At 47.9% G+C, this 26,039-nt stretch overlaps 2 protein-coding genes across 5 annotated transcripts in view; one reads left to right on the forward strand and one right to left on the reverse strand.

Moving 5' to 3' along the window:
- Nucleotides 1-26,039, reverse strand: part of EIPR1 (EARP complex and GARP complex interacting protein 1) — a 173,019-nt gene that overhangs the window by 66,499 nt on the left and 80,481 nt on the right. The window contains exon 1 of one of the 4 annotated variants that reach the window (XM_024797894.2): nt 19,828-19,907. The exons of 2 other annotated variants lie outside the window; for them this stretch is intronic. The gene's annotated coding sequence lies outside the window, so the exon portion shown is untranslated. Of the gene's footprint in view, nt 1-8,060; nt 8,201-19,827; nt 19,908-26,039 lie in introns of those variants that run through there. One more of the 4 variants, XM_011768753.3, reaches the window with a different exon arrangement.
- LOC139357755 (uncharacterized) lies at nt 10,584-13,473 on the forward strand. The gene has a single exon (XM_071076165.1). It carries the CDS (start codon nt 12,862-12,864, stop codon nt 13,471-13,473), a length of 612 nt encoding a protein of 203 aa, XP_070932266.1. The 5' UTR covers nt 10,584-12,861.

Below are 26,039 nucleotides of genomic sequence, written 5' to 3' on the forward strand. Positions count from 1 at the left end.
GACCTTATGTTACAATCGAAAATGTATCACTTACTGATAATGATGATGCTCCTGCAATCTGAATATCAACTAATCAACCAAGAAATGCAGCAACGAACTCAATGACAAAATATCTAGCTTTGTGAATATTATTATTACCATTGTTAACCATGATCGAATGATACGAAGTTAAAAGATTAAGATTTCAACCAGGATTTTCTGATTCCAAATTCAGTGCCCATTTTATATACCATGTTGGGTCTAACAGAACACGCAATTGTGGCTTAAAGAAAAAAAAAATCCTTCATCATATACTCATACAATGTTAACATTTCCAACTTTACAAAAATGGAGTGTACAGACAGTTCCGTCTACATGAGAATTTTATTTATTTATTTATTTATTTATTTATTTATTTATTTTGCTGAAATTTTCAGTTACACGGTCTTCTGTAGAGCTCATGAGATTGGCAATGGCACTCCTGGAAACACGCAAATAACCTAAGAGAAAGTCGGCAATTTAGAGTAGGAAAGAAAAAACGGAATGCCTAACCCACCAGCACACACTAACCCAACGAGGTGGAGATTATCTTAATCTTTCTAAATGGCAGAAAAATACATGTCTAATCTTACAAATGTTAGAACTAATAAAAGGAGCACTAAATTGTGGCTGTACTTCAAAATGAATGCAATATATAAGATGACAAAGGGAGGGTATAGTAAAAACAGCTATTCTGTGGAAGAAATTATTAATGGCAGACACTCCCCACCACATCCCCAACAAATTCCTTCTTTGGCAAATTCTTTTCAGGTGTAAACAAAGTGACTTTCCTGTAACTGCCAGCTCGCCAAACTCCATGTTGCCCTCAATAAAGCAAAAGTGGTGCATGTGAAATAAGATTTTCCACTCTCAGGTAAGCTACCTTCCTTCAAAGCCTACACCAGAGATGATATTTAAGTGACTAGTTGGACAGCGAAGTTTCCACATAACCAGTTCGTCTAGCGCTATTCACCTCTCTCCCCAGAGTCCATCAACTTCATAGAGTAGAGAAGGCAATGGAGGAACCTCCCAGAAAATATCGTTAAGAGAATCTACACTCACTTCAACTTCCTACACTCACTTCAACTTCCTACACTCACTTCAACTTCCTACACTCACTTCAACTTTCACTCTGAAACCTTTCATTCTGAAAACTTTCATTCTGAAACCTTTCTAATGTTGTAACAAAGAGGGGTTTTTGTTTCTATTTTCTTTTAAAAACATAAACCCACAAGGATAAGAAGAGCAATGAAGTTTTGGAAGCTGGAAAGAAACAGACCCTTAGAAAGATGGTCACTTGATTTACTAGAAAAATAACACTCAGAGTGGAGAAAGGATGGTCTTTTCAATAAATGATGCTGGATCAATTGTATATCCATATGAAAGAAAAGAAACTTGTATCCTACCTCATCACATACTCAAAAACCAATTCCAGATAGACTGATAAAGATGTAAAGATAAAATAATACAAATCTTTTCTAGAATACATAGTAGAATATCTTCTCAACCTTGGAACAAGCAAAGATTTCTTAAATGGCAGGGGAAAAAAAGCTGGATCATACAGAAAAAGACAATAACATAGAATCTATTAAAATTAAGAACTTCTATTCACCAAAAGACCCTATTAATTGGACTTCATCAACATTTATAACTTCTTTAAAATCAAAATTAAAAACTCTGCTGTTAGAAAGACACTATTAAAGAAATGAAGCACTGGCCAGGCGTGGTGGCTCACGCCTGTAATCCCAGCACTTTGGGAGGCCAAGGCAGGCAGATCATGAGGTCAGGAGTTTGAGAGCAGCCTGGCCAACATGGTGAAACCCCATCTCTACTAAAAATACAAAAATGAGCTGGATATGGTGGTGGGCACCTATAATCCCAGCTACTCAGGAGGCTGAGGCAAGAGAATTGCTTGAATCTGGGAGGTGGAGGTTGCAGTGAGCTGAGATTGCGCCACTGCACTACAGCCTGGGCAACAGAGCGAGACTCCATCAAAAACAAAAACCAAAAAAAAAGGAAGGAAGGAAGGGAGGGAGGGAGGGAGGGAGGGAGGGAGGGAGGGAGGGAGACCAGGGGGAGATATTCATAATATATACATCTGACAAAGGGCCTGTATCCAGAATGTATATAAAGAGCTCCTACAGCTTAATAATGAAACAACCCTTAGTTTTTTAAAATGTACCTAACACCAAATCAGACACTTCATAAAAGAAAACATATGAATGTTCAACAAGCACTAGAAAAGATGCTCAACATGATTAATAATTGGAAGAAGGCAAAGTGAAACCAAATGAGATTCACCACACACCTTACTAGAATGGTGAAATTTTCATTTAAAAAAGACCAACAGTAGCAAGTATTGGCAAAGATGTACAGTAACTGGATCTCTCACAGATTGTAAAAAAGAGTGTAAAACAGTACACACATTTTGGAAAACACTTTTGTAGTTGAACATTCACTTACCAGATGACCCAATAATTCCACTCTTAGAAGAAGCTGTCACAAAGCTTGGCTTGTTAATAATAAGCCTTGTGGCCGCTTTCTGACTCGGGTGGTGAAACCCAGCCCCAAGTAATTGTGGTCGGGTGACGGGATGTAACTGCCAGAAGTCAGGGGGTAGCGATTATCATAATGACCATCGAGACCAGAGTGCCGGCCAAGGAAGCTCAACTGGCAGAGGGCTGTGGAGACAGTTAATGGAGATGGTATTCCAAGCGGCGAAATAGACAGGCATGCAAGGAGAGTACTGCCTGCCTGACACATGCACACAGGCATGCAAACATACATAGCACACATACATATTAAAAAGAAAACAAGAATGAATGAGCGGAAGGCTGAGGGAAGTCACCCCACTCACAGTCATGATCCCTTACCCAGCTCCAGATTGGAGCCAGCTTCAGAGCTGGAACTCACTGACTATAAAGATGGTCTGATTCCCCACGAGTTAGGAACCTGCAACCCTAGGGCAGGTGTACACTGCAACAATTACCCCAGTCTGTACCAAAGGGACCCACTGCCATTTCCTGAATGCCATTCCCTGGGCAAAGGGTAATTCCCACACATTTCCAGGTCTGCTGAACACAAAGACACGCACAGAGGCCCAGCAACCCAAAGTGTCCCAGTGTCCTCTGGCCCGAGTGGGGCATGGGGACACCAGATAATAAGTAAAGTCCTAGGCAAAGCCTGGCTTACCGCAGATCCGTTGGGTCTATGGATGCACCCAGTGGGCAATTCCAGGGTCTGTTAAGGTCAAATAGGATTGACATACTGGGCAGTTTATGACAAGTCCATATTGGGTCTGTGGCCCGTGGAGTTAATGGGAAGGTCACATAGAAGCCTCTGAAACTGCGCTCCCCATCCCATCAAAGAGTGGCAGAGATCTGTGCTTACTGTAAGGATCAAGGATATGAAGTGGGTGTGGCTTTGCTGAATTCACCACTGGCTTCTGCAGAAAGCCAATGGGCCCTGGAGAATGACTGTGGATGACTCTCAGCTCAGCAAAGCAGGAGCCTGCTCAGATCCACAGTGCCAGCCATGGAGTCTTGTTTGTTAGAGCAGATTCCCAGGCCCTTAGGCACATGATGTGTGCACACGGACCACCAAATGCATCCTGTCCTATCCCAATGAAGAAAGAAGATGAGAAAACCATCCGCATTCATGAGCAAAGGAAAACAGTATACACTCTTGCCACAGAGCTGTGCTGGTCTCCCATTTTCTACCATAATATAGTTCAAAGAGGTCTGGGCAGCCCAGAGAACATCACACGGACCCACTGCATTCATGACATCACAGTGACGAAGTAGGAGGAGCATGCAGAAGACCTTGGCAAGACGGCAGGAGACACAGGCTATGGTGATTCCAGGACCTGTTACTTCTGCTGAGGACACCAGGACCTACCCTCCAGAGCAAAAGCAGAAATGACGCTGCAATGCCCGGCAGGCCTCTTCATTCTAGAGGTGGCATGTTACACACCTAGGAAGGCTGGGCCAGCCCAGATGCTGGGGTAGCACGTAAAGCTGCCAGCTTAGGCTAAGAGGGCACTGCAGCAAGATCAGGCTGGGGAGAGGCAGCCCCGCCTCTGGGGACGCCTAGTAGACCTGCTGGTGTGGAAGCTGTCGGTGGTAGAAAGCATGTTGTCAGTGGTAGAAAGCATGTTGTCGGTGGTAGAAAGCATGTTGTCGGTGGTAGAAAGCATGTTGTCGGTGGTAGAAAGCATGTTGTCGGTGGTAGAAAGCATGTTGTCGGTGGTAGAAAGCATGTTGTCGGTGGTAGAAAGCATGTTGTCGGTGGTAGAAAGCATGTTGTCGGTGGTAGAAAGCATGTTGTCGGTGGTAGAAAGCATGTTGTCAGTGGTAGAAAGCATGCAGTGTGGACTTTGTGGAGAGCCTGGGTGGAGTCACCATGTGGTCCTGGGGCTCTGGAGCAAGCCATGCCATCTGCAGCACAGAACCACATCTTTGATAAACAGCTGTGACCATGCTTCCAGGTCCTGATAACGGAGCTCCTGACCATGGGGCACCAAGTGCCAGGTGTCACTCATGAGAAGAGCTCAGTCATAGCCACCAGGTCACAGGGTTGGGCAGGGCCAGCAGTGATTTACTACAAAGTAGAGACGGCGCACACAGGACAGAGTCAGGCAGGACCAGAGGGCACCAGAAAGCTGCATGGTGGGTGCCCAAACCATACATGACCTCCCCGCCCCGGACCCTCCCTGCACTCATGCCTGTGGCCATGTGGGAGTCCTGTACTTTTAGCTGAAGAAGGAGAAGAGACCTGAGCTGCTTTATAGATCAATGAGTTCAGGAGAGGGCATAAGCCAGACATGGGCAGGCACTGTCAGATGGCTACACTCAGGAGAGGGCTGGAAGAGCATGGAGGGAAAGGTGATTGTGAAGAAAGGCAGGGCTCCCAGCACTGCTCTGGCCATCCCCACAGCGGGCAAAAAGTGGCCCATGCTCAAGGGCATGACCAACTGCCTGGTGACTGGTTAGAAGCCTGGAAGGAAAAAGACTGAGAACCTGGAGACTCATGGTGTTGCATGCGGCAAGGTGATGCCTAGGGCCCCTTCCATCCTGAGAACGGGAAGGGGTTCACCCGATACTTATTCCAAGTATGACTTTGCCTTTCTTGGCTGCAAAAACAAAGCCAGCAACCTGATGCCCTGACCAGAGACCACCCCGCAATGGCCCCACCACCACAAACGCACATAATCAGAGAAGCCACAGAACCGCACTATGCAACAAGCAGGAGTGGACCCAGGATCTCCTATCCACATCACACCACACCACCCGGGTGTGCCGGGTTCATGCAGCAAGAGCATGCAGCACAGTGCGGCCAGCACCTTCCCCAGGAAGCAGCACCGTGCGGCCAGCACCTTCCCCAGGAAGCAGCACAGTGCTGGACCCAGCTCCTCTGTCAGTTTCCTTGCCCCGATAATAGCACACAGAGGCATGGAACCCAGTATTTCCAGATGGCTCTGTGTCCCAACAAATGATGCTGCAGCAACATGAACTTTCTTATTATTTGACAAATTTAAAAATGCATATATTTATAGTATACAACATAATGTTCTGATATGTGTATACATTGTGGAATGGCTAAGTTAAGCCAATTCATATTTGCATACTTATTTTTTGTTGTGAAGACACTTGAAATCTACTCTCTTAACAATTTTCAAGTATATGATACAATGCTAATAACTTCAGTTACCATGATACATTGCTACTAACTGTAGTCACCAAGACATCCAATAGATCTCTAGAACTCATTTCTCCACCTAACTGAAACTTTGTATCCTTTCACCAACATCTCCCTTTTCCCCATCTGCCCTCCGGCCAGCCTCTGGTCTCACCTTCTACTCTGCTTCTGTGACTTCAGTATTTTTAGATTCTGCGTATCAGTGAGATTGCGTGGTGTCTGACTGTGCTGGGCTTGTTTCACTGAAGACCTCTAGGTTCATCCATGTTGCTGCAAATGGCAGGATTTCCTTCCTTCTTAGGGCTGAGCAGTGCTCTATTTGTATCATGTTTCTTTATCCGTTCATCCGGCTTATTAGCCTTGATGCATACCCAAGCTGCTTCCATATTGTAATGAATGTCCTAATCATCTTCAGCTTGCCATGCCCCAGAAGAACTGGATAAATAAAGGCTTTCCTGTGTATGGCAAATAAGGAAGCTCCCAGCACTGCTAGGGAAGTGTCAAAAGCAGGGGCCACAGGAGGCTTCCTTGGGGCAGGACAGATCAAAAAAGGGAATTGCAGTGGGTGGAAGCATCAACGGTGTTAGCCACGTGCAAGGTCATGTGACACACGAAGACACCCTCACCCCGTTCCTTTGCAAAACACTACGGAACCAATGCACTTTTCTTCCCTTTGTTTTTTTTGAGATGGAGTCTCACTCTGTCGCCCAGGCTGGAGCGCAGTGCCGCCATCTCGGCTCACTGCAACCTCCGCCTCCCGGGTTCAAGCGACTCTCCTGCCTCAGCCTCCCGAGTAGCTGGGATTGCAGGCGCCACCACCACGCCCAGCTAATTTTTGTATTTTTAGTAGAGACGGGGTTTCTCCATGTTGGTCAGGCTGGTCTCGAACTCCTGACCTCGTGATCCACCCACCTCGGCCTCCCAAAGTGCTGGGATTACAGGCTTGAGCCACCGTACCTGGCCTCAATGCATTTTTCTAAAAATTGGTAAATAAAAGGAAAATAAAATTAATGAAATTTCTAGTGTATGAAAAATGTACTTAGATTTTCCAAAAGATTATAAAATTGCCCTTCTAGAATTTAGTCTGAAAATCTGGTGGGTACAAGATGAGTTCAAAATGCCTTAGTAAAGAATGTGAACACCAGAAATCACCCTGAGGAAGATTAGAGAACATTAGAGGTGTGTGCAGACAGGAGGTGTCTCTGGCATTGCCACCCAAAGAAATGAACAGAGCTGCACACGTTGCTGAATAAGGAGTGTGCTTGGGGTTCAGGAAATACGGTAGGCATTCGTACCTCCAGAAACTCTCCATATCCTCAGAGGCAGATGAAATGGAAGGTAAACAGCACTAAGGAAGAAGCACCCATGGAGACACACTCATCGGCTCTGAAACTCTGAGGATTTCTGTAGCTGTTGGATCCCAAAAGAGTGTTCAACACACATCCAGCAGCCATCAAAGAAACTAAGGAGCTTTTAAGAAGGAAAACCTGATCTTTAGAAGGAAAATGCTGTAATAAGCAGGGAGGCATTTCATCTTTTATCTATGTTTTTCACACACTCCTGAACTGGGGTCCTGAAAATGTAACTTCCTGTGCCGAATTAATATCACAATGAGTAGGAGCCAGCAGAGGGCAGGGCTTAAGGCTGCCACATAAAACCAGGCCTATGGCACAAACCACAGCAGCACTGCCCACAGACACCACGTCTGTGCCGACAGAAGTCAGAAAACCACAGGATACCTGGGCTGGAAGGGAACTCCGATATCATGCTGAATGAACACAGCCCCCTCATTTCACAAATGAGGAAACTGAGGCCCAGTGAAGCCACTGATTTTCCAAGTTCAAACGGCTCATTAGCACTGATGTCCAGAATGAATGGAGCCTCCTGACTCCCATAACAGCCCCCTGCTTTGAAAGAGAAAATTCCAAGTTGTGTCTTTAAAGCCAATTTGATGCCACTACCTACTTTTTACATGTTAACACAAAAGCTAAAGACCCTTAAAGAGATAAAGAGATAATCAGGGCAAAATGAAGGGATGGAGGCATATTCGTGACCGCCTGTGCTGCCTGCTGGAAGGGATTACCAGGCAAAAGGCTTACAGGAATTCAAAGGAGATTAGAGCCTTTGTGAGCATGAATAGTAGCTCCAGTCAGGCCGGCTAAAGGGTGAACAATGCCCTGCCTGGGGGACTTAATCTGATCCCCAGCTGGAGGAGGAGGAGGCTTCCAGGCTGCACAAGCAGTACATTAAGATGGGGCTATTTTTAGAGCCTGCAGCCATCTCTGAGTCTGGTAGGAGCTGAGCAGGAGGGATGAGGACAAACGACAGCCTCACTGGGCGCTCACCTGATGCAGGTATGCCTCGGGGTGCACGACAGGATGCCTGAAAATCTGGGCCTAAAAATATCTTCCTCGATGGCCTTTTAAACGCCTTAGGGATGGCACCATGTACAGATTGCAGCTCCTGAGCGTGCAGGGGCAGAGACTGACTGCAGAAGGCGGCAAGGCTGATGAGCAAGATAAGGATGACATCAGGTCTCTTATCCTCCAGGCATTCGTGAGGGGCACCCGCGCCTCTGACAAGCTCTGCTGGCCAGGAGGCAGCAGGAGGTGGTGCCAGCATCACAACAGGCTGCTGCCCCAACAGGAAGAGGGTGTTGAGAAGTGGGGGTGTCAGGGGCTCGCCGGCCGTGAGCTCCAGAGATACAGTGGGCGCAGGCATGAGATGCCAATCAGAGCAGTCTAGACCAGATGGAGCTGCGGCAGAGGCCAAGGGAGAAAAAGACAGGCAGGCTGCTCAGCCCCAACTCCACATGCCAGAAAGGCTCAGGGCAGAGACAGAAAGCTGGCCTGATGACCACAGTGCAGAGGCGCGGCCTCTCTCAGCTCTTCACCTAAGCCAGCTCACAGGCCTATGGCCCCTCGGTTTAGGGGAACCCAGGTCCCCTTGGGGAAGGACCCATGGCTATTTTATAGGAGAGCTGACCATGGGGAGAGGGAACTACCCCAGACCCTGAATCAATGCCAGTCCTGCTGGACCCAACACATCACAGGGTCTACGGCCCCAAGCAGAGACCTGGAGGTTGTGGCCCAAGTCCACCTCAGAGAACCCAGTGGGGTCAGTGTATCCAACCTGCGGTTATTTCTCCAATCCCTGCATGTGCGTTGGAATAGACGGACCTGGCATTGGCAGGACGACCACACAGCACCCACTCCATGGCTACAGAGCCAGTGATGACAGGAAGGACCAGAGGGACGCCCCGGGACATTCCCTCACCCATGAAAATAGTCCACCGAAAGCAGCACTGCAGTGTTGGTGGGATGGAGAGTTAGGACCACCATGGAGGTTGGGAAAGATGCCGGGTGCTGCCGTTGACCACACCCCACCAAACCCAGCTGTTTGGCCTGCGTAGCGGCAGAGGGTTCTCGGAGAATGACAGTGCATGATCATGAACTTAATCAGGTGGGCAACCCCAACACGGCCATTTCAGATACGCTGCTGTCACAGAGCACGTCTACACAAGAATGCAGGCCCTGGCTTCTGATGCAAAGATTGATCTAGCAATTTGGTCTACACCACCAATTTGAAGGGCCACCAGAAGCCATTCGCTGTCACCTGGCAAGGCCAGCAGTGCCTGTTCACGTCCTGCTGCAGACCTACATCAAGACTCAGGCCTGGGGCCAACATGCTGTACCCATCAGGCACATCTGGCCTGCACCCCGTGAGCTAAGAGTGGTTCTGCATTTTTAAAGACATCAAAGGACACAGAGGAGAATATAAGACAGAGACCGAATGGCCTACAAAGCCTAAAATATTTACTCTCTGGCCCTTTAAGGAAGAAATTGGCTGGCTCCATCCACCTGTGCCAGTGACCCACTTGCCGCCTCAGGTGCTGAAGGCGCCCTGCAGACCATGCCCTGTGTAGCACAGACTGTTCGGCTGCTCTCCTTGGAGATGCGCCCTGTTCTCAGCCAAAGGCCCTGGAGGGAGACTGCAGGAGGCAGGGCCTTCCGCGCCACAGTCCTGGAGTGGTTGTGAGTGTGTGCAGGGAAGCGTGGCCCCAACACTGGGCCCTTGGTCCTTCTGTGACCCCGTCACCTCAGTCCAGTGATAGCCTTTCCATGAGCCTCTCAATCCAGAGACTGGCCCCCCAAGACTTCCTGCCCACACCAGCTCCGGGAGGCCTGGAGCCCATGCCAGTGTCCTGGTTCCCTCTGAAGGCACCCGTGGGGCCTATCTGTACCCTGCCTACAGCCCAGAGGGTTCCCACACCCTCGGCACAGCATGCTGTCAGCTGTGACCACCTACTCCCCACCTGCAATCCAGAGGACAGCCTCCTGCCAATCCAGCGACTGTGGACCAGCTCCAGCCTGGCCAGAGCAGCCACCTCTGCTGCACGGTGGGCTGAGGTTTGCGCCCCGCCAAGATCTTCCTTCCTGAGTTGCTCTTGCTCCGTCCGGGGTGACCTCAGGGAGTTTCTTAATACCTGACGCCTGTGACTCTTCTACCACACTTAGCGCTTCTTTATACTAAACTTCCCTGTTTAACCTGCTGTTTCCACTTCCTGCCCAGACCAATACAGCCTGACCTCATCCACAAAGACCTCAATCATAGGACAGAAAGCACACTGAGGACAGCATGCGCTTGGGGTCTGTTGACCAGGAAGCATCGGGCACCTCAGATGCCTGAACAACACAGGTGCACACAGGTGGGAAGTAAGCCGGCTCCCCTTGGCTTAGGGAGGTCTCAAGGTCTGGTGATGTGGAGCAGATGGGGGCATCTTCACCACCACGAGGCCGACTTTGGTGGGGCTTTTTGAATCTGGGAGGTAACATATGACATAAAGCCTACCTCTGTCATATGGCGGGCTGTGAAGACCTGCATGGCCACTGGCACCCCGTGTCGGGGTGAACAAGCATGCTGTGTGGGGCCTCTGGGGGGCCCATGGGAGAATCACAGGCCAGCCAGTGAGGCGTGGGAGGCAAGCAGTGTCCCTTCTGCATGTAACTTCTCTCCTGTCCGGACACAGCTCCTGGCTTCCCTACCCACTCCATCATGTGGGCATGCTGTACACTGAGCACTGCACACCACAAAACACGTGTGGTCTGACATCAAGCCCTAAGCGCAGGCAGAAGCAGCAGTCATACTCAATCATCACACTCAATCATCGCACTCAGTCATTGCGTGGAAATCTCACTTCTTCCAAACAAAATTGTGTTCAAGCAGGTCCTGAGGCACAGGCAGGTGGCATAACTACGGGTAGCAGCTCCCTCTGCCTTGGCGCCGCTGCATTGCCTCTGTTCTCCTGGGAAGCTCCCCAGCACCGCGAATGAAGAGGAGCACCAGCCGTCAGCTCGGGAGCACCGACCCTTGGCTTGCACACAGCGCGGCCTCATGAGCTGCAGCAATGGGAAGTGCTCCCTGAAGAAGTGTCTCTGACGACAACTGGTAAAGAGAAATCATACCAGGAGGCAAAATTCTGAGCAGGACACTTGGCTGTCCACATTGTCCAGATGGGCAGAGATATGAGTCTGTATTGATTTAGAGGCAGTAGCCTCCATTTTGCCCTTATAACAAGGACTTGGAAAGCACAGAGCGGGGACGAAACAAGAGGGGATGTCGGGGCTCAGGCTGAGCAGGGTGCAAGCCCATCTGTGCCCACATGGATGCTCGCCGCAGGGTCTCAGCTCCAAAGAGGCTCTCAGAAGACCTGCTCTGCGGATGCCAATGCTCCTGCAGAGGGCCTGGTGTGTGTCGGCGTGTGCCAGTGTGTGCTCTGCGGGGCACCTCCTCTAAGCTCCAGGTTTATTACCTTTTCCTTTTGCGTCTCCATGCGGGGGTGGCAGCTGCTTCCCATGGTAACTAAGATCTGTGTTTCCTCCCTGGATGAAATCTCCGCTTTCTGGAACACAGGCACACTTATTACAGGTTTGGTTCTAGACCACCACGATAACATTAATATGGCAAAAAGAGAGTCACATGAATTTTTTGGTTTCCCAGTGCATGTAAAAGTTACACTGACACTATAATGCAGTCGAGTAAGTGTCCAAAAACATTATGGTCTAAAAAGCTATTGGGAATACCTTGATTTTAAAATACTTTATTACTAGAGAACACTAACAATCACCTGACCCTTCAGGGAATTGTCATCTTTTTGCTGGTGGAGGGTTTTGCCTCAGTGTTGGTGGCAGCTACTGAAGGATGGAGTGGCAATGGCAGTTTCTCAGACCAAATGAAGTTTTCTGCATTTATCGACTCTTCCTTTCATGAAAGATTTCTCCAGCACGTGATGCTATTGGACAGCACTTTATGCACAGTAGAACTTCTTTCAAAATTGGAGTCAGTCCTTTCAAACCCTAACACTGCTTTATCAACCTGGCTTACGTAATATTCTAAATCCTATGTTATCATTTCAACAGTGTTCACGGCGTCTCCACCAGGAGTAGATTCCATCTCAAGAAACCACTTGCTTTGCTCATCCTTGAGAAGCACCTCCTCATTCATTCGAGTTTGACGGTGAGATTGTAGCAATTCAGTCCCGACTTCAGGCTCCACTTCTAATTCTAGTTCTCTTGCTATTTCTACCACAACTGCTGTGACTTTCTCCATGGAAGTCTTGAACCCCTCAAAGTCGTCCACAAGAGCCAGAGTCAACTTCCCCCATTAACTTCCTATTAATGTCAGTATTTTGACCACCTCCTGGGAATCACAAATGTTCTTAATGGCATCTAGAATGGTGAATCCTTTCTAGGTTTTCAATTTACTATGCCAAGACCCATCAGAGGAATCACTGGCAGTGGCAACAACAGCCTTAAGACATGTATTTCTTAAATAATAAGACTTGAAAGTTGAAATTATTCCTTGATCCATGGGCTGCAAAATGAATCCCGTGCTAGCAGGCATGAAAACAACATTCGGCTCTTGGTACCACCCCTTCAGAGCTCTTGGGTGACGAGGTGCATTGCCAATGGACAGTAATTTCCAAAAGAATCTGTCTCTGAGCAGTAGGTGTCAAGAGGGGGCTTAAAATATTCACTAAACCATGCTATGAACAGATGTGCTGTCATCCAGGCTTTGTTGTTCCATTTATAGAGAATAGGCAGAGTAGATGTAGCATCATTCTTGAGAGGCCTAGGTTTTTTCAGAATGGTAAATGAGCATTGGCTTCAACTTAAAAGTCAACAACTCCATTTAGCCCCTAATGAGAGAGTCAGCCTGTCCATTAAAGCTTTGAAGCCAAGCTTTGACTTCTCTTTTGCTATGAAAGTCCTGGATGGCTTATACTCTTCGAATATAAGGCATTTCACTGACACTGAATATCTGTTGTTTAGTGTTCTGACGTGTTCCCCCTTCATCACTGATCTTAGGCAGATCTTCGGGAGAACTTGCTGCTCCACTTTGCACTCTTATGCTGTGGAGATGCCTTCTTTCCTCCAACCTCAGGAACCAACCTCTGCTAGCTCCCAACTTTTCTTCTGCAGCTTTCTCACTCCTCTTAGCCTTCACGGAATAAAGAGAGTTGGGGTCTTGCTCTGGATTAGGCTTTGGCTTAAAAGAATGTTGTACATGTTTGGATCGTCTGTCCAGACCACTGAAACTTTCTCCATTATCAGCAGTAAGGCTGTTTGGCTTTCTTATCATTTGTGTGTTCAGTGGAGCAGCACTTTTAATTTCCTTCAAGAACTTTCCCTTTGCATTCACAACTTGGCCAATTGGTGTGCAAGGCCCAGATTTTGGTCTACCTCAGCTTTTGGCTGAGGCTTGGCTTCCTCACTAAGCTTAATCACTTCTAGCTTTTGATTTAAAGTGAGAGATGTTCCTTTCATTGAACACTTAGAGGCCACTATAGGGTTATTAATTGGCCTGACTTCAATATCATCGTTCTCAGGGTATAGAGAGGCCTGAGGAAAAGGAGAGACATGGGAAACTGCCGGTTGATGGAGCACTCAGAACACACACAGATTCACTTCGCCATCTTACATGGGCACGGCTCGTGGAGCCCCCAAACAATTACAATAGGAACATCAAAGACCACTGACCACAGAGCATCACAACACATACAACAATGATGAAAAAAGGTGAAATATTGTGAGATTACCAAAATGTGCCACAGGGTGGGACGTGCTGTTGAAAGTTGGCACGTGTAATTGAAAAAATGGGGCAATAGACTTGATGGACACAGGGTTGCCACAAACCTTCAGTTTGCAAAAGATACGATGTCTGAGAAGCACAATAAAGCCCAGTGCAGTAAGATGAGGTGCGCCTGTATCTAGAGGGGTTTCTTTACCCTGACTGACAAAGTCTCCTAGACTCTACACCACTGGCGACATCATCCACTGACATGAGTAATTCAGAGAACACAGTTTAGACTGTGCTGCTTTTGAGATGTCAGAGCTATCTAGGCGAAAACAGCTACCAGGCAGTGTGATATTGTTATGGGAAGCCCAGGGATGGAAGTAAAGGTTTAGGATTATTTTACCTTACAGTATCTTTGTTCACATTCTCTTTCATGTATCAATAGACTCTAGGACTTTGGATTCTAGCAATACAGCTAATTCTGAAAAAAACAAAAACAAAAAACAAAAAAACCTGGCTCTCTAAAATACTTAGATATATTTTTAAAGGCATAGCTATGCTTTCAGGGAAGTGAAGAATATGACTGAGAGCAAACAGTAAAGCTGTTGTTGAAAACAAAATGATAAACCATGGTTACCCTTCAACCTTGGCCTCTGTTAGGAACCTGAAGGCCACACACAGAACAGGAAAGTAAGCTTTTGGTCCACAAAAGGTAAAGAGGGGATACTAGGACCTCTGCAAAAACCCAGGCTCCTTAAAACCCACATCCTCATTACAGGAATGAGGTAGAAAACATTATTCTCCAGCTGGCATGCATAGAAAAATGTCAAAAACAAAAAACACTTGTTTATCTCAGCTATGGCTCTTATAAAAAAATAGAGTCTACGTTGAGAACCTGAAAACTGCGTTGATCCTTACAAAAGTCTGAGTTTGAATTTACTGGTGTGGTCCACGAAATCCTAAGCCAAGAATCTAACTTAAAGAAGTCCTAGGTTTTGGGCCACCCTGGACATTTTCTGAAACAAATGAGAATCGTCTCTGGAGGAACGCACCCACAGGCCAGCCCCTTGGAGGCCCCACAGACTTAGAGCAGCCTGATAGGAGCCTGTGACCCAGGACAAACCCATGAAGACAGTGGCCTGAATGAGGGCAGGCCCAGAGAACAGAGCAAATTAGCATTCCAATGACTTCAGATACTAGAATCGCAATGTTCAAAGAAATAAAAGCCGGGTTATGAGCAGGCAACAAAAGACTATCACAATTTACCAAGAATCTTCCTAAAAAAATTAAATAAAGTGTCTAAAAGTAAAAATTATGACTGTTGAAATGAAAGTCTCGGTTGGCAATTTAACAGATTGGAAATAAGTGGTGAGAATTAATCATTTGGAATAAAGATGTGAAGAAAGAACCCAGGACGCAGCAGAGACTGTGGCATGGGAATGTGGGAGAAAGGCTGAAAGGGTTCGCCGTACCCTTAAGTGGGGTGCACACGAAAAACAGAAGACAGCAGGCACGGTATCAATAAACAAATTCTCAGACTCAGGAAGCACAACTATCTCCAAGAACCATAATTAAAAATATATCCACTCCTGGACACACTGTAGCAAAAACGCAGAACACCAAAGACAAACACAGAATGTTACGGGTTTCCAGTGCTTTCAACAGTTGGGCAGCTGACTTCCCAAGGGCAACAAAGGAATCCAGAGACAGCACACAACAACATGCGTCAGGCCAGAGCTGCTCAGTCGGCTACTCAAAAATAAAGGCATGTTAAGGTAAATCAAGCCATGAGATCCTACTTGGGGTGTAAATAAAATATTTTTAAAACCATGAGAATTTACCTCCAAAAGCCTCACTAAGGAAACTTCTGAGGACATACTTGGAAAATAAAGCGATCCCAGAAGAAAGGTCTCAAATTCGAAGTTTAAAAATAAAAAAGTTAAGAGAAATAAGTGGCAAAAATCTAGAAAACATCTAAATATGTGTGACATTAATGATAATAATAATATTTACTTTTGAGGTTAATAAAAATACCCAAAGGTAAAATTAAAATACTGGCCAACAAAATATCTAAGATAGAAGGGGGATGAAAATAGATTTAAAAGGTTTTCATATTGTTGGAATAGAGAAATACTGAATAATTAATTTCAGATTTCTGTTAAATATGAATAACAAGAATAACAACATGGTATGAGTAGAAAAAGAGCATATAACTTCTAAAACAATAGAGGAAGAGAAATGGAGCAAAAACAAGATTTACAATCACTCAAGAGAACAAGAAATGACCAAAACCCCCCAAAACAGCATAAAGTGAGATGAAGGAAAGTAGTACCAAAGAAAAGTATAAAGAAAGATGACAAGAATTATTAGAAGTAGATCAGTATTCACAGTAACTATAATGGACATCTGCTGGAGATTGTTAGACTGAATTTTTTTAAAATCAGCAAACATTGTTTATAAGGCATATCCCTAAAACTTAATGACACAGGAAGGCAAAGAACAGAAAATGTCACATCAAGCAACAAAAGAAACTGATTTAGCCATGTTGATATCTGCCAAAATAGATCTGAGAAAAAGAAGCAAAGGTCACCACTTAATAATACAAAGGTTCAGAAAAACAAAAAAAAATTCTAAACTTGTATGCCCTAAATAAAATTACACAAAAAACATATAAAGCAAAAATTGACAGAACAAATAAAAATAGAGGAATCCAATATCATAGTGGGAGACTTTAAATCTTTCAATAACTGATAGAACCAGTTAGAAAAAATTTAAAATAGCAAGATTATAAAAGAATCAAACACAACACAATTTTTTTTCTCAAATGAAACATAAAAATTAACCCATACAATAGACCATTGAAAATCTTAATATATTTCAAAGAATTAGTCTTAAACAATCATATTTCTTTTTTAACTGATGTTCCCCTTTTATGGAAAAGAGACTCCACATCAATATCAGAATTTCTAAAAACCACCAAGAGAGAATGAAAGATTAGGAAAAAGTTGCATCTTCACAATAACACACCCTTGTGAGAGGCAGTAAACAATGGCTAAACGTGAAAAGGCAGAATTGAAGATGTGCTGAAAGCCTACAGTGTAAACACTGCTAAGTTAAATGATCTAGCTGCCAAAGACTATACACTCAGGAAGATTATTATAGAGGTCACGGGAGAAAATTGCTACCATGACAGCTAAGTAACTTGCCTCAGGTCCCACAAGTGCTAACGGCAGAGCAAAAATAGAACTCAAGGCTTCGGACTCAAAGTCGATTGTATTTTTCCACTCTATTGCATCCACTGTACTAATGACCTTAAGCAAATAAGTATTTTAAAAACTTACAAAACAGTAGGGTAGACAACGAAAGGACCGCATTAAAGTGAAGAAACCATTCAATTTCATAGGCATTGCTATGAAACACAGAAAGATTGTCGAGATAAGTGTACTCGATTTTTAGAAATTACCATTTAGGGCGAAAATCAATCTAAAGTGGACTGTTTACTTCTTTGCTGTTGCAAATGCTATATCAAAAACTTTTAAAAATCACTCTTTGATGATTTATTGGTAACATAATTAGCTATTCTGATGCATAAATATTCATCTACAGACAAAGAAGGGATGATGTGGGAGCCTACGTTGAACAAATACTTTTATCCACAGTTCTGAAATTTCCTTTCTTGAAAAATACTGCTTTTATAATGTTTTCTTATACCATGTAAGAGATGGACTACATCCAGTTTAGCTGCAGTCTTTCTGCAAGATTGCTCTTCTAACAGGGTCAGGAGTCCAGTCACCTTGCTCTTTCCTGCTGCATCCAGCACCCTTGGGCCTCCACACAAGGCTATGTGTCTTCCTGCTGGTTTGGGAGCACAGGGGCCCATGTGCCACTTGGTCTCAGGCTGTGGCCGGCTCACTGTCCACTACCTCCATGTCAACTGGTTTTGAAAAAGTGTAAATATGGCTGCTCTTCCGCATCCCTAGAATTATGCTGGGATGCTCTGGAAAGGTTTCCTCTAGATCTGCAGACGTAACTGATCAGCGGATGGCGTTTTCAGTGCATGTGCACTGAGTTCACAGTTTTCTCTAAGTTCTGGTTGTTTTAACAAGGAACACAACTCTAAGCATGAGTAATATTAAAAATAATAGCATCCATATGATTAGGTTAAAACGCAAACACCTATGATGATAGATTAATTTACTGAAATGTCTAAATTTACACTTTATATTTTGAGTAATACCTTAAACCACGAGAGGAGTCACCAGGGAGCAAACGTGTTTGTCAGTTACGGGTACTGTGTAATCCAATACTCTAATTAAAAACGTAAAAGAAAGAGAAGGTACCAGGAAAACTAAGTTGAATGTGTTAGGAAGTCTCAGTAAAAACACATTATTAAAAACCCTGCCCATTTAGATGCAGGCAAAACAAAATGCGACGTTGGGGGAGAAACCACAGAAATCTAGGAGCCTCTCTACTCACACGGCTCCACACGTGTCTTCTGTTCTCCATCCAGTGCATTGAAACTACAGCTGGAAACTGTAGAGGACATTGCTGGGAATAATTTACATAAGAAGGGTGATTTACATGCGGGATACTCAGGTCCGCAGAAATGCCTTGACCCCATATCAAAGATGAACAGCTTCAAAACCTTACCAGGTGATGGGTGGCGAGACCATTCTGCCAACATTTACCTCGCCCTGCCTTTGTGGTCTTCACCTACGTGCTTCACAAATATGAACTCACTTATCCTGGTAACAGCCCAGGCCCCGGGGACTACTCCCCCAGGGGTTCACTGGGTTCCTTTTCTTGTTAATTAAGTGAGAACCACCTGAGTAGGCTGAGTAACGCCCACCTGCTACTCTGAGGAGCCCGGGGCACGAGTGGGGTCCCCGCTGAGCGCTGCCTGCAGTCGGCCGCATCTCACCCCGCCCTCCTTTTACTTGCTGCGCAGCCTCGGCTCAGGGCCCTGACTGCTGTGAACGCTGCTGCCCAGTCTGTGCATCTCTCAGGCTGCGGTGAGGACAGAAGGGAGCTACACGAGAAGGCATGTTTCACGGTGGACTCCAGCCCTTGGGCGGCACTTCCTCGGCCCGTGCCTGTGTTCTCCAGCCATTCATGGAATGAGGCGGCACAAGCCAGTCAGGGCTGCACCAGCGCTCCCATTTCAGGGCCGCAACCCACCCTCTGCCCCTCTCACTAGGGAACTTCCCTCCCTAATCATCCCTGGGAACAGGAGGGTCTGCACCTGTGGTTGAACTTCACCTGGTCCCACCACTGTCCCCAGGCTCCCTCAGTCTGTCTGTGGGGACTCCAGGTACGAGGCACAGGCCCCAGAGGCCCAGGGGAGTCTGAGATGGAAACGAGAGGACGGGGAGATGCAGGTACATGGCAGAGGCCACCTGCATGCCCGCATCCTGCCCCATCGGCTGCTGCCATCCACACCACACACAGGCTGCGGCTGGTGCCGCTGCCCACATGCCCTGCCCTTGGACCATGGGCCCCATGTTGCCTCCTCCAAGCTACCACTTCTCTGCAGGAGCCAGGGGAACCTGCCTTTCACCTGTGGCCTGCCAGCTCTCTGACAGAATGCCCTCCCTCCATGCAGAGCTGCTCTGCCCGGGGCACCATCTCTCCTTAATCCAAGCCCCGTCCTCCCCAGTCCCTACAGCATCCTGGCAGGAGCAGGTGGGGAAGCAGCCAGGCTCAGCTCAGCCTCATCATTCCTCACGACTTCCGACCCCTGAGGTCGGCCTGGCCTGGCCTGGCCTGGCCTGCACTACTGGAGGCTCCACTTGTGGCCATTTCTGTAAGGGGAGGGGTCTTCCCCTCCAGCTGAGTCTGCTTCAGGGCCCCAGATCATCAGTGAGGTCGGCCCGCCTCCAAACCCAACTACATACAGGATTCAGGCAGGCCCGGAAGATGAAGCAGACGGAAGGCCATGTCTGCCCAGCACCCCCATAAGCCCCACGACGGCTGCCCCTGTGCAGGGAGGAGTCACGGGGGGCACCGCCCCACCTCCCACCAGCCCATCAGCCTCACCTCCAGCCAACAGAAGCAGTCTGGCAGACAGCAGAAACCTCGGTTGATACGTGAGTTCACCTGTGCTCTGACTACATCAAGTCTTTTTTTTATACCTACAGAAGGAAACAGTGACGTCCGCTCGACATCAAACTACTTTCCGGACGGTGACTCGCCACCCATGTTCTCACTAAAACAGGAAAGTGTGGATTTGCCAGCATTTGCTAAAGGAAAGGTGGCACGTAGCACCTTAGGAGGTAGTTTTTAAAAATCAGCATTATACACCTGGCAACCGATCATGTCAGAAATTAATTAACACCCCTCACTCCAAAAAATCTTCATCCCTTCATTCTTTGGAAATCTGATGATTTTCTGACTGATGTATTTAGGTTTCCAATATTTTTTCCCAGACTGAAATATCAAAAATGCTCTCTTATAAAAATATTCAATTTATCTGTAAAAACGTATTTGTCAGTAAATACTGGGAAGAGGTGGGAATAGTCTGTCACCTTGAGCCCAGCGAGGGAGCGTGGGATACAGGGATGCAGGGCCAAATGGACATCACACCAGGCAAGGTCGCAGTCCCCGCTTGTGGCCTGCCGGCTGGGATCCTGGGCAAGGTGTTGCTTACAGTCCCTAAGCCTCAGTCTCCCTAACTGCAAAATGTAGACAGATATCAATGCTTCTCTTCTGGGGATTTTTAAAATATTAAATGAGGTGGAAATGAATGCACATATCACAAAGCCCAGGAGATAAGGTAGACACTCAACAGAAGTGAGTTTAAAGAAGGTGTGGAATGGTGAACGCCCAGGCACAAGGGTCGGGACAGCAGCCTGCTCATCTGTGCGACTGCAGGAGGCTGCTTCTGACCCGATGCACAGAGCTGTGAGGGGAACCAGCACCGGGATGCGATGTTATACACAACCCGGGGAGTTTAGCTGCGTTCCGTCACACGCCATACGACTCACTGCAATCAAACACCTCTCACTTATATCCATGTCTCGGGCTAAAAAGAAGGCACAGGACCTCATCCTCTTACTAGTCACCATAGCGCAGCCTGGAGTCTATCAGCTGCAGTTTTCCAAGTAGCTTTTTGTAAGGACAGAGAAAAGAAAAATAAATGTTACTATTTATCTTTCTACTTTTATGTATTTGTATGATTTCTATGGAGCCCATTCTGGTTAACCATTTTCTTGTAATCACCTTAGAAGAGGAAAGGGATGCGTTGTGGTTTATGCCTTTCTGATTCTTTAACTGAGGGAAAAGGGGGATGCAGCAGTAATTCCAAAACATTCTTCCTTCCACACTGACCGCTCTGAGTAGCCCCTTTACACCTGAGTCCGGAGCCTCACAGGTTGCAAAGCACCTTGGTGGTTACCCACAGTTACAGACAAGTCAACAATACCTCAAGGAGGCTCCACGTTCCCTCACAAACACAGAGGAACTCGGACCCGGTCTCCCAATGCCTCGCCCGGCCTAGGAACTCGGACCTGGTCTCCCAACTCCTCGCCCAGCCTCGTTCCCATCCTCCAGGTGCCTCGAGGCGGCATCTCAGGCTTCACACATGAGCCACACCCTGGCATGAAGAACAGGGTGGGCTGCAGGTGAGTGGCCCTGGGCAGACTGGCCCTGCCTCCCTGCTTGTCTCCCCCAACTTGAATCTAACCTGCTCCAGGGGAAGAGGGGCTCTGGCCAACTTGCTCACAACCCTGACCACGCCTGCAGACGGGAAGGGCTCAAGGCTGCGAGCAAATGAGGTTGCCTTGTCTAAGTCAGCTGCCAGTATCCGTTCTGATTTTAACATCAGCAGACTGTTTTGTTCAGGGGAAACTCTTTCCTTCACTTCCATGACAGGTCACTGGTATGGCTTCCACGATGTGGCTCCTAGAGGTGGTGGCACCCAGGGGGACATGGCCAGTGCCACACTGAAAGCTGTGCCTTCCAGGGCACTCAAGGAGAGGCAGCTCCTCTCAGACCCAGGACATGAGAAGCTGCCCGCCCAGGTTGGAGGTCTTGGCACGAGGAGCCGGTGCCACCCGCGCCTCCTCCTGTGATCATTTCCAGGTGCCGCCTGTGCGGCTGCCGCTGCTGGACACTCTTCTTCCCCTTGATCTCCCTCCTTCTGGTGTCTCATCCTCTGTCCCGGCCTCCAGCTTGGGGTGCTGTCTCTACGTGGTCCTCCGGGCGAACCCAAGCACCATACCCACCCCCATCCCACATAAAGCCATGTTCCCTGGGCACAGCACCCTGTCCTTGCCTTCATGGCTGGAATGGATGCCACACTCCCTCGTCTTTCTGTACTCAAGGTCTGGCTCCCACTGTTGAGTGAATACAAACATCCGCTCAACAACTTGAAAATCAGGGAAGTCAGATTTCTCTTCTGGGCCCAAAAGTGCCCTCTGGTTGTGGTGGCCGGGACCTGCCCTGCTTCTCGGCGTCCCTCCAGGAAGGCTGGAGATTTGTTTATAGAAATCCAGCGAGAGTGCACGTTTCCCGAGAACGTAGGGCGAGTTAGCGAGCACTTCTCAAAAGACGGAAGTCTTCATTATGAAAGGTAAACAGATCCAGGGATTAGGCGCCTGGGAATACTGACATCTGTTTCATGAAAAGGTAAAGCAAAGCAAAATGATGGAAAAAGGCACAGAGAAGAGAGCGATTGGAGTGGCGAGAGGAAAAAATTGAGGGAAAATCTGGAAATGTAGTCAGCGGCTCCAGAAAGTCACTATTATCACACGACACTCATGAGCAACACCCACGTACACAGGAACACGGGCCTGGAAGGGCTCGGTAGGTGCTAACCAGCTCCCTTCAGACGGTCAAGGCGAAAACAGCATTGACATTAATTACATGACAACGGGGAATGCTGAATATTCTTATTTTTACCCGTCCAACCATCCCAAATTAAAATTTTATGTTGAAACTTGATTCTGAAATACATTATTTGAATTTTCCATATCTTTTCAAATGTAACTGTGTTTATTTCAAATTCCTATAGATAGATCAGAGAGGAAAAACAGAAACAAAAAATAGTTTTTTAAAAAATGAGAGATTAAAACCAAAGTTTCTGCAGGATGGTAGAGACCCTTTTTTTTTTTCTTTTTCTTTTTTTTTTTCTCTTTTTTTGAGACGGAGTCTCTCTCTGTTGCCCGGGCTGGAGTGCAGTGGCGCGATCTCGGCTCACTGCAAGCTCCGCCTCCCGGGTTCACGCCATTCTCCTGCCTCAGCCTCCCGAGTAGCTGGGACTACAGGCGCCCGCCACCGCGCCTGGCTAATTTTTTGGTATTTTTTTAGTAGAGGCGGGGTTTCACCGTGTTGGCCAGGATGGTCTCGATCTCCTGACCTCGTGACCTGCCTGCCTCGGCCTCCCAAAGTGCTGGGATTACAGGCGTGAGCCACCGTGCCCGGCTGGTAGTGACCCTTTTTAAGCACTGGAGGGGCTCACATGAATGGAACTGAGTGTTAGGTGGAAATACCAAGTTCAAATGCCAGGATGCTTTAAAAGGGACACTGGGTATTGGAAATGAGAAATTTATATTCAATGCTACAAAAAAGTTCACTGATGAGAGCCAGTTGGTGCAGCCATCACGTGAAGGGGGAATCCCTGCAAAGATCAAATAAATAAGTTTATGAAAATTCTAGGACAAACCAGCCAACAGGAGAGCCAAGTCAGCTCCCCGCTGGGTTCATGTCGGCAGCCATCGGCAGCCCCGGGCCTCCATCTGGTGGGGGCACTGCCCCTCCGTGCAGCTTGCACAGAGGCCTGAAGACGGACAGCTCTGTGGACATGGCCAGCAGCTGCCCTGGACGGAACACGCTTTTACCCTCAGACCAAGTGATGAAATCTCTTTCCAGCCTTCCGTGTGGAGCAAACAAAAAACACAGCCCCACAGGCTTCAGTGAGCCCGGCGCTTCCTTTCCTGCGCTCCCTCTCCACTCCCTCCCACCTGGTGCACACTAAACATACCCAGATTACGGTCTCTGTCTAGTTAGTCTCCCGTTCATTCCCTCGTGTTTAACCTTGAAACCCAACTGCCAACGTGCCGACATCGGTGCCTACAGATGGCCGTACGGGCTGCTGCGCCGGCTCCTGGCAGGGTGTGTGCTTTGATGGGCTCTGGGGGCAGAGCCAGCTGGCGGCGGCGACTCCGTTGCCCAGGGAACAGCCACTGAAGTGTGCGCTCCCGAGTCTGCACCAGGCCGGCGCCTGTCGCCGTGCTGGCTGAACCTCGACGCTGCAGGGGCTGTGCCCGGCGGGTGCCCATTAGTGCTCTCCGTGCTCCAGGAACAAGGAGCAGGTCCAGAGGCCCCGCTCTTCCCACTGACAAATGGGCTTGCCTTGCTGCCTTATTAATGACTATGCCACTCTCACCACCCAAACAAAATGCACAGAGTAGGAGGAAAGAATTAGCTTCGAGGAGGTGCTCTCACTATTTTTAGACAATGCCTGTCAGCCACAGAGCAGTGGAGTCGCCCTGCATACCTAGGGGTGATCTGTCCTTTTACGGAATGCAAACTCGGCTTTGTTTCACTTATTTATTCCACTTCCAATGCCCCCCAACCCAATTTAGTCTTCCCCATTTTTGCAGTCCTCATTTGGAGAAGAAATGTCCCAGTCCTTGCCACTTTGAGGAATCAGGGGAAGGCCAGATGCCCACCCCTCAGCTCCCACTGCCATCACAGTGATGAGGCTCTCCTGGGCAGGGGCATCCTAAGAGGGTCCATGCAGCAGATGCGCCTCTCAGCACCACCACGCCAGGCTGGCCTCCTTCCCTATACCAGCAGCACAGCGCACTGGTCCGAGCAGCCAAGTGACACTGCGCCAACAAACATGGAGGCACCCAAGGGGCTCTGAACAACCAGGCCCAGCTCCCGCCCCGGCCACCCCTCCTGGCAGGTGGCCAGGCCACTCCTATCTCTTCACTCTGCAACCCATGCGGAGATGGAAGCTGCTGCCTCAGCATTGCCTGCAATGGCACAAGAGGACTCAGGAGCTCACACCCAGAAGTGACGTGCCACGTTCCAGGCACACTGGCCAAAACTCGCCATGCCTTCCCCCAGCTGCAAAGGACGCCCAGAAGGGCAGGAGGGCCAGACACCAGTGAGCACCACTAATTAAAGAGGGAGAGAAAAGACAAGGGAAACCTGCTGGGCACAGAGGCTCACACCTGTAATCCCAGCACTTTGGGAGGCCAAAGGAAGGAGGATCATTTGAGGTCAGGAGTTCGAGACCAGCCTGGCCAACGTGGTGAAATCCCGTCTCTACTAAAATACAAAAATTAGCCAGGCATGGTGGCGGCTGCCTGTAAATCCCAGCTACTCAGAGGAGACTGAGGCAGGAGAATCACTCAAACTCAGAAGGCAGAGGTTGCAGTGAGCCAAGATTGCGCCGTTGCACTCCAGCCTGGGAGACAGAGCAAGACTACATCTCAAAAAAATAAAAAGAAAAAGAAAGAACAAGGAAAAGGGAAAACCACCTGAGGAAATACAAGGGAGCGCTACAGAGGCCCCAGGTTGTCTCCCCAAGACACAGGCCAGGAAGCAGACAGTGCACAAATGGGAGAGCCCACAGGCACAGAAGGCTGAGCCATGGCTGCACGTAAGCCAGGCAGCGTGGAGACAGGGCCGGAGGCCAGGTCCTGAGCTGTGTGCAGACCATGGACAGTGGTGCGGAAAGGGAAACAGAACCAAAATGTACTCAATTTCTATTACGTGCCAGCACTTTGCATTCTTCAGCCAACCTAATCTCACTCCATGAAGCAGCTGTTATTTCCATTCTGTTGATGAGAAACGTCGGGGGCAGAGAGCAGTTCACTTCTCAGGACACAGCAACTCCAATGGAGCCAGGATTCCAACTCAGGTCTGCCCAACTCCCAGTCCATTTCCCCGTGTCATTATCCTGCCTTTCCACTTGTGGCAGGAAGGAGCGCATAGTTGGGAAAGGGGGGCCGCCAGCAGCAGAGTCAGAGGAAGAGAAGGTGGCTGTGGGAGGAGAGAGTGCAGATGGCCTGGGGTAGGTCCCGGTGAGGTCGCCCTGAGAAGGGAAAGCGGGCGTCAGAACCACATGACCCAGCAATTCTCCCCCAGAAAGAACAGACACGTAGGTATGGATTTTCAATAGTGTTGTACAAGGGCAAGATATTGAAAGCCAGTGGTCACCAACGGAGAACTGGTTAAATACACAGGGACACGTCAAATCACCACGGAAAATGTCCTCATGAAAGACGGCTTCACGC

The sequence above is a fragment of the Macaca nemestrina genome, chromosome 13, assembly GCF_043159975.1.
Source record: "Macaca nemestrina isolate mMacNem1 chromosome 13, mMacNem.hap1, whole genome shotgun sequence".
Taxonomy (NCBI): Eukaryota; Metazoa; Chordata; class Mammalia; order Primates; family Cercopithecidae; genus Macaca; species Macaca nemestrina.

Coding starts and splice junctions, on each gene's coding strand:
- LOC139357755 (XM_071076165.1), top strand. CDS start 12,862: ATGGTAAATGAGCATTGGCTTCAACTTAAAAGTCAACAACTCCATTTA.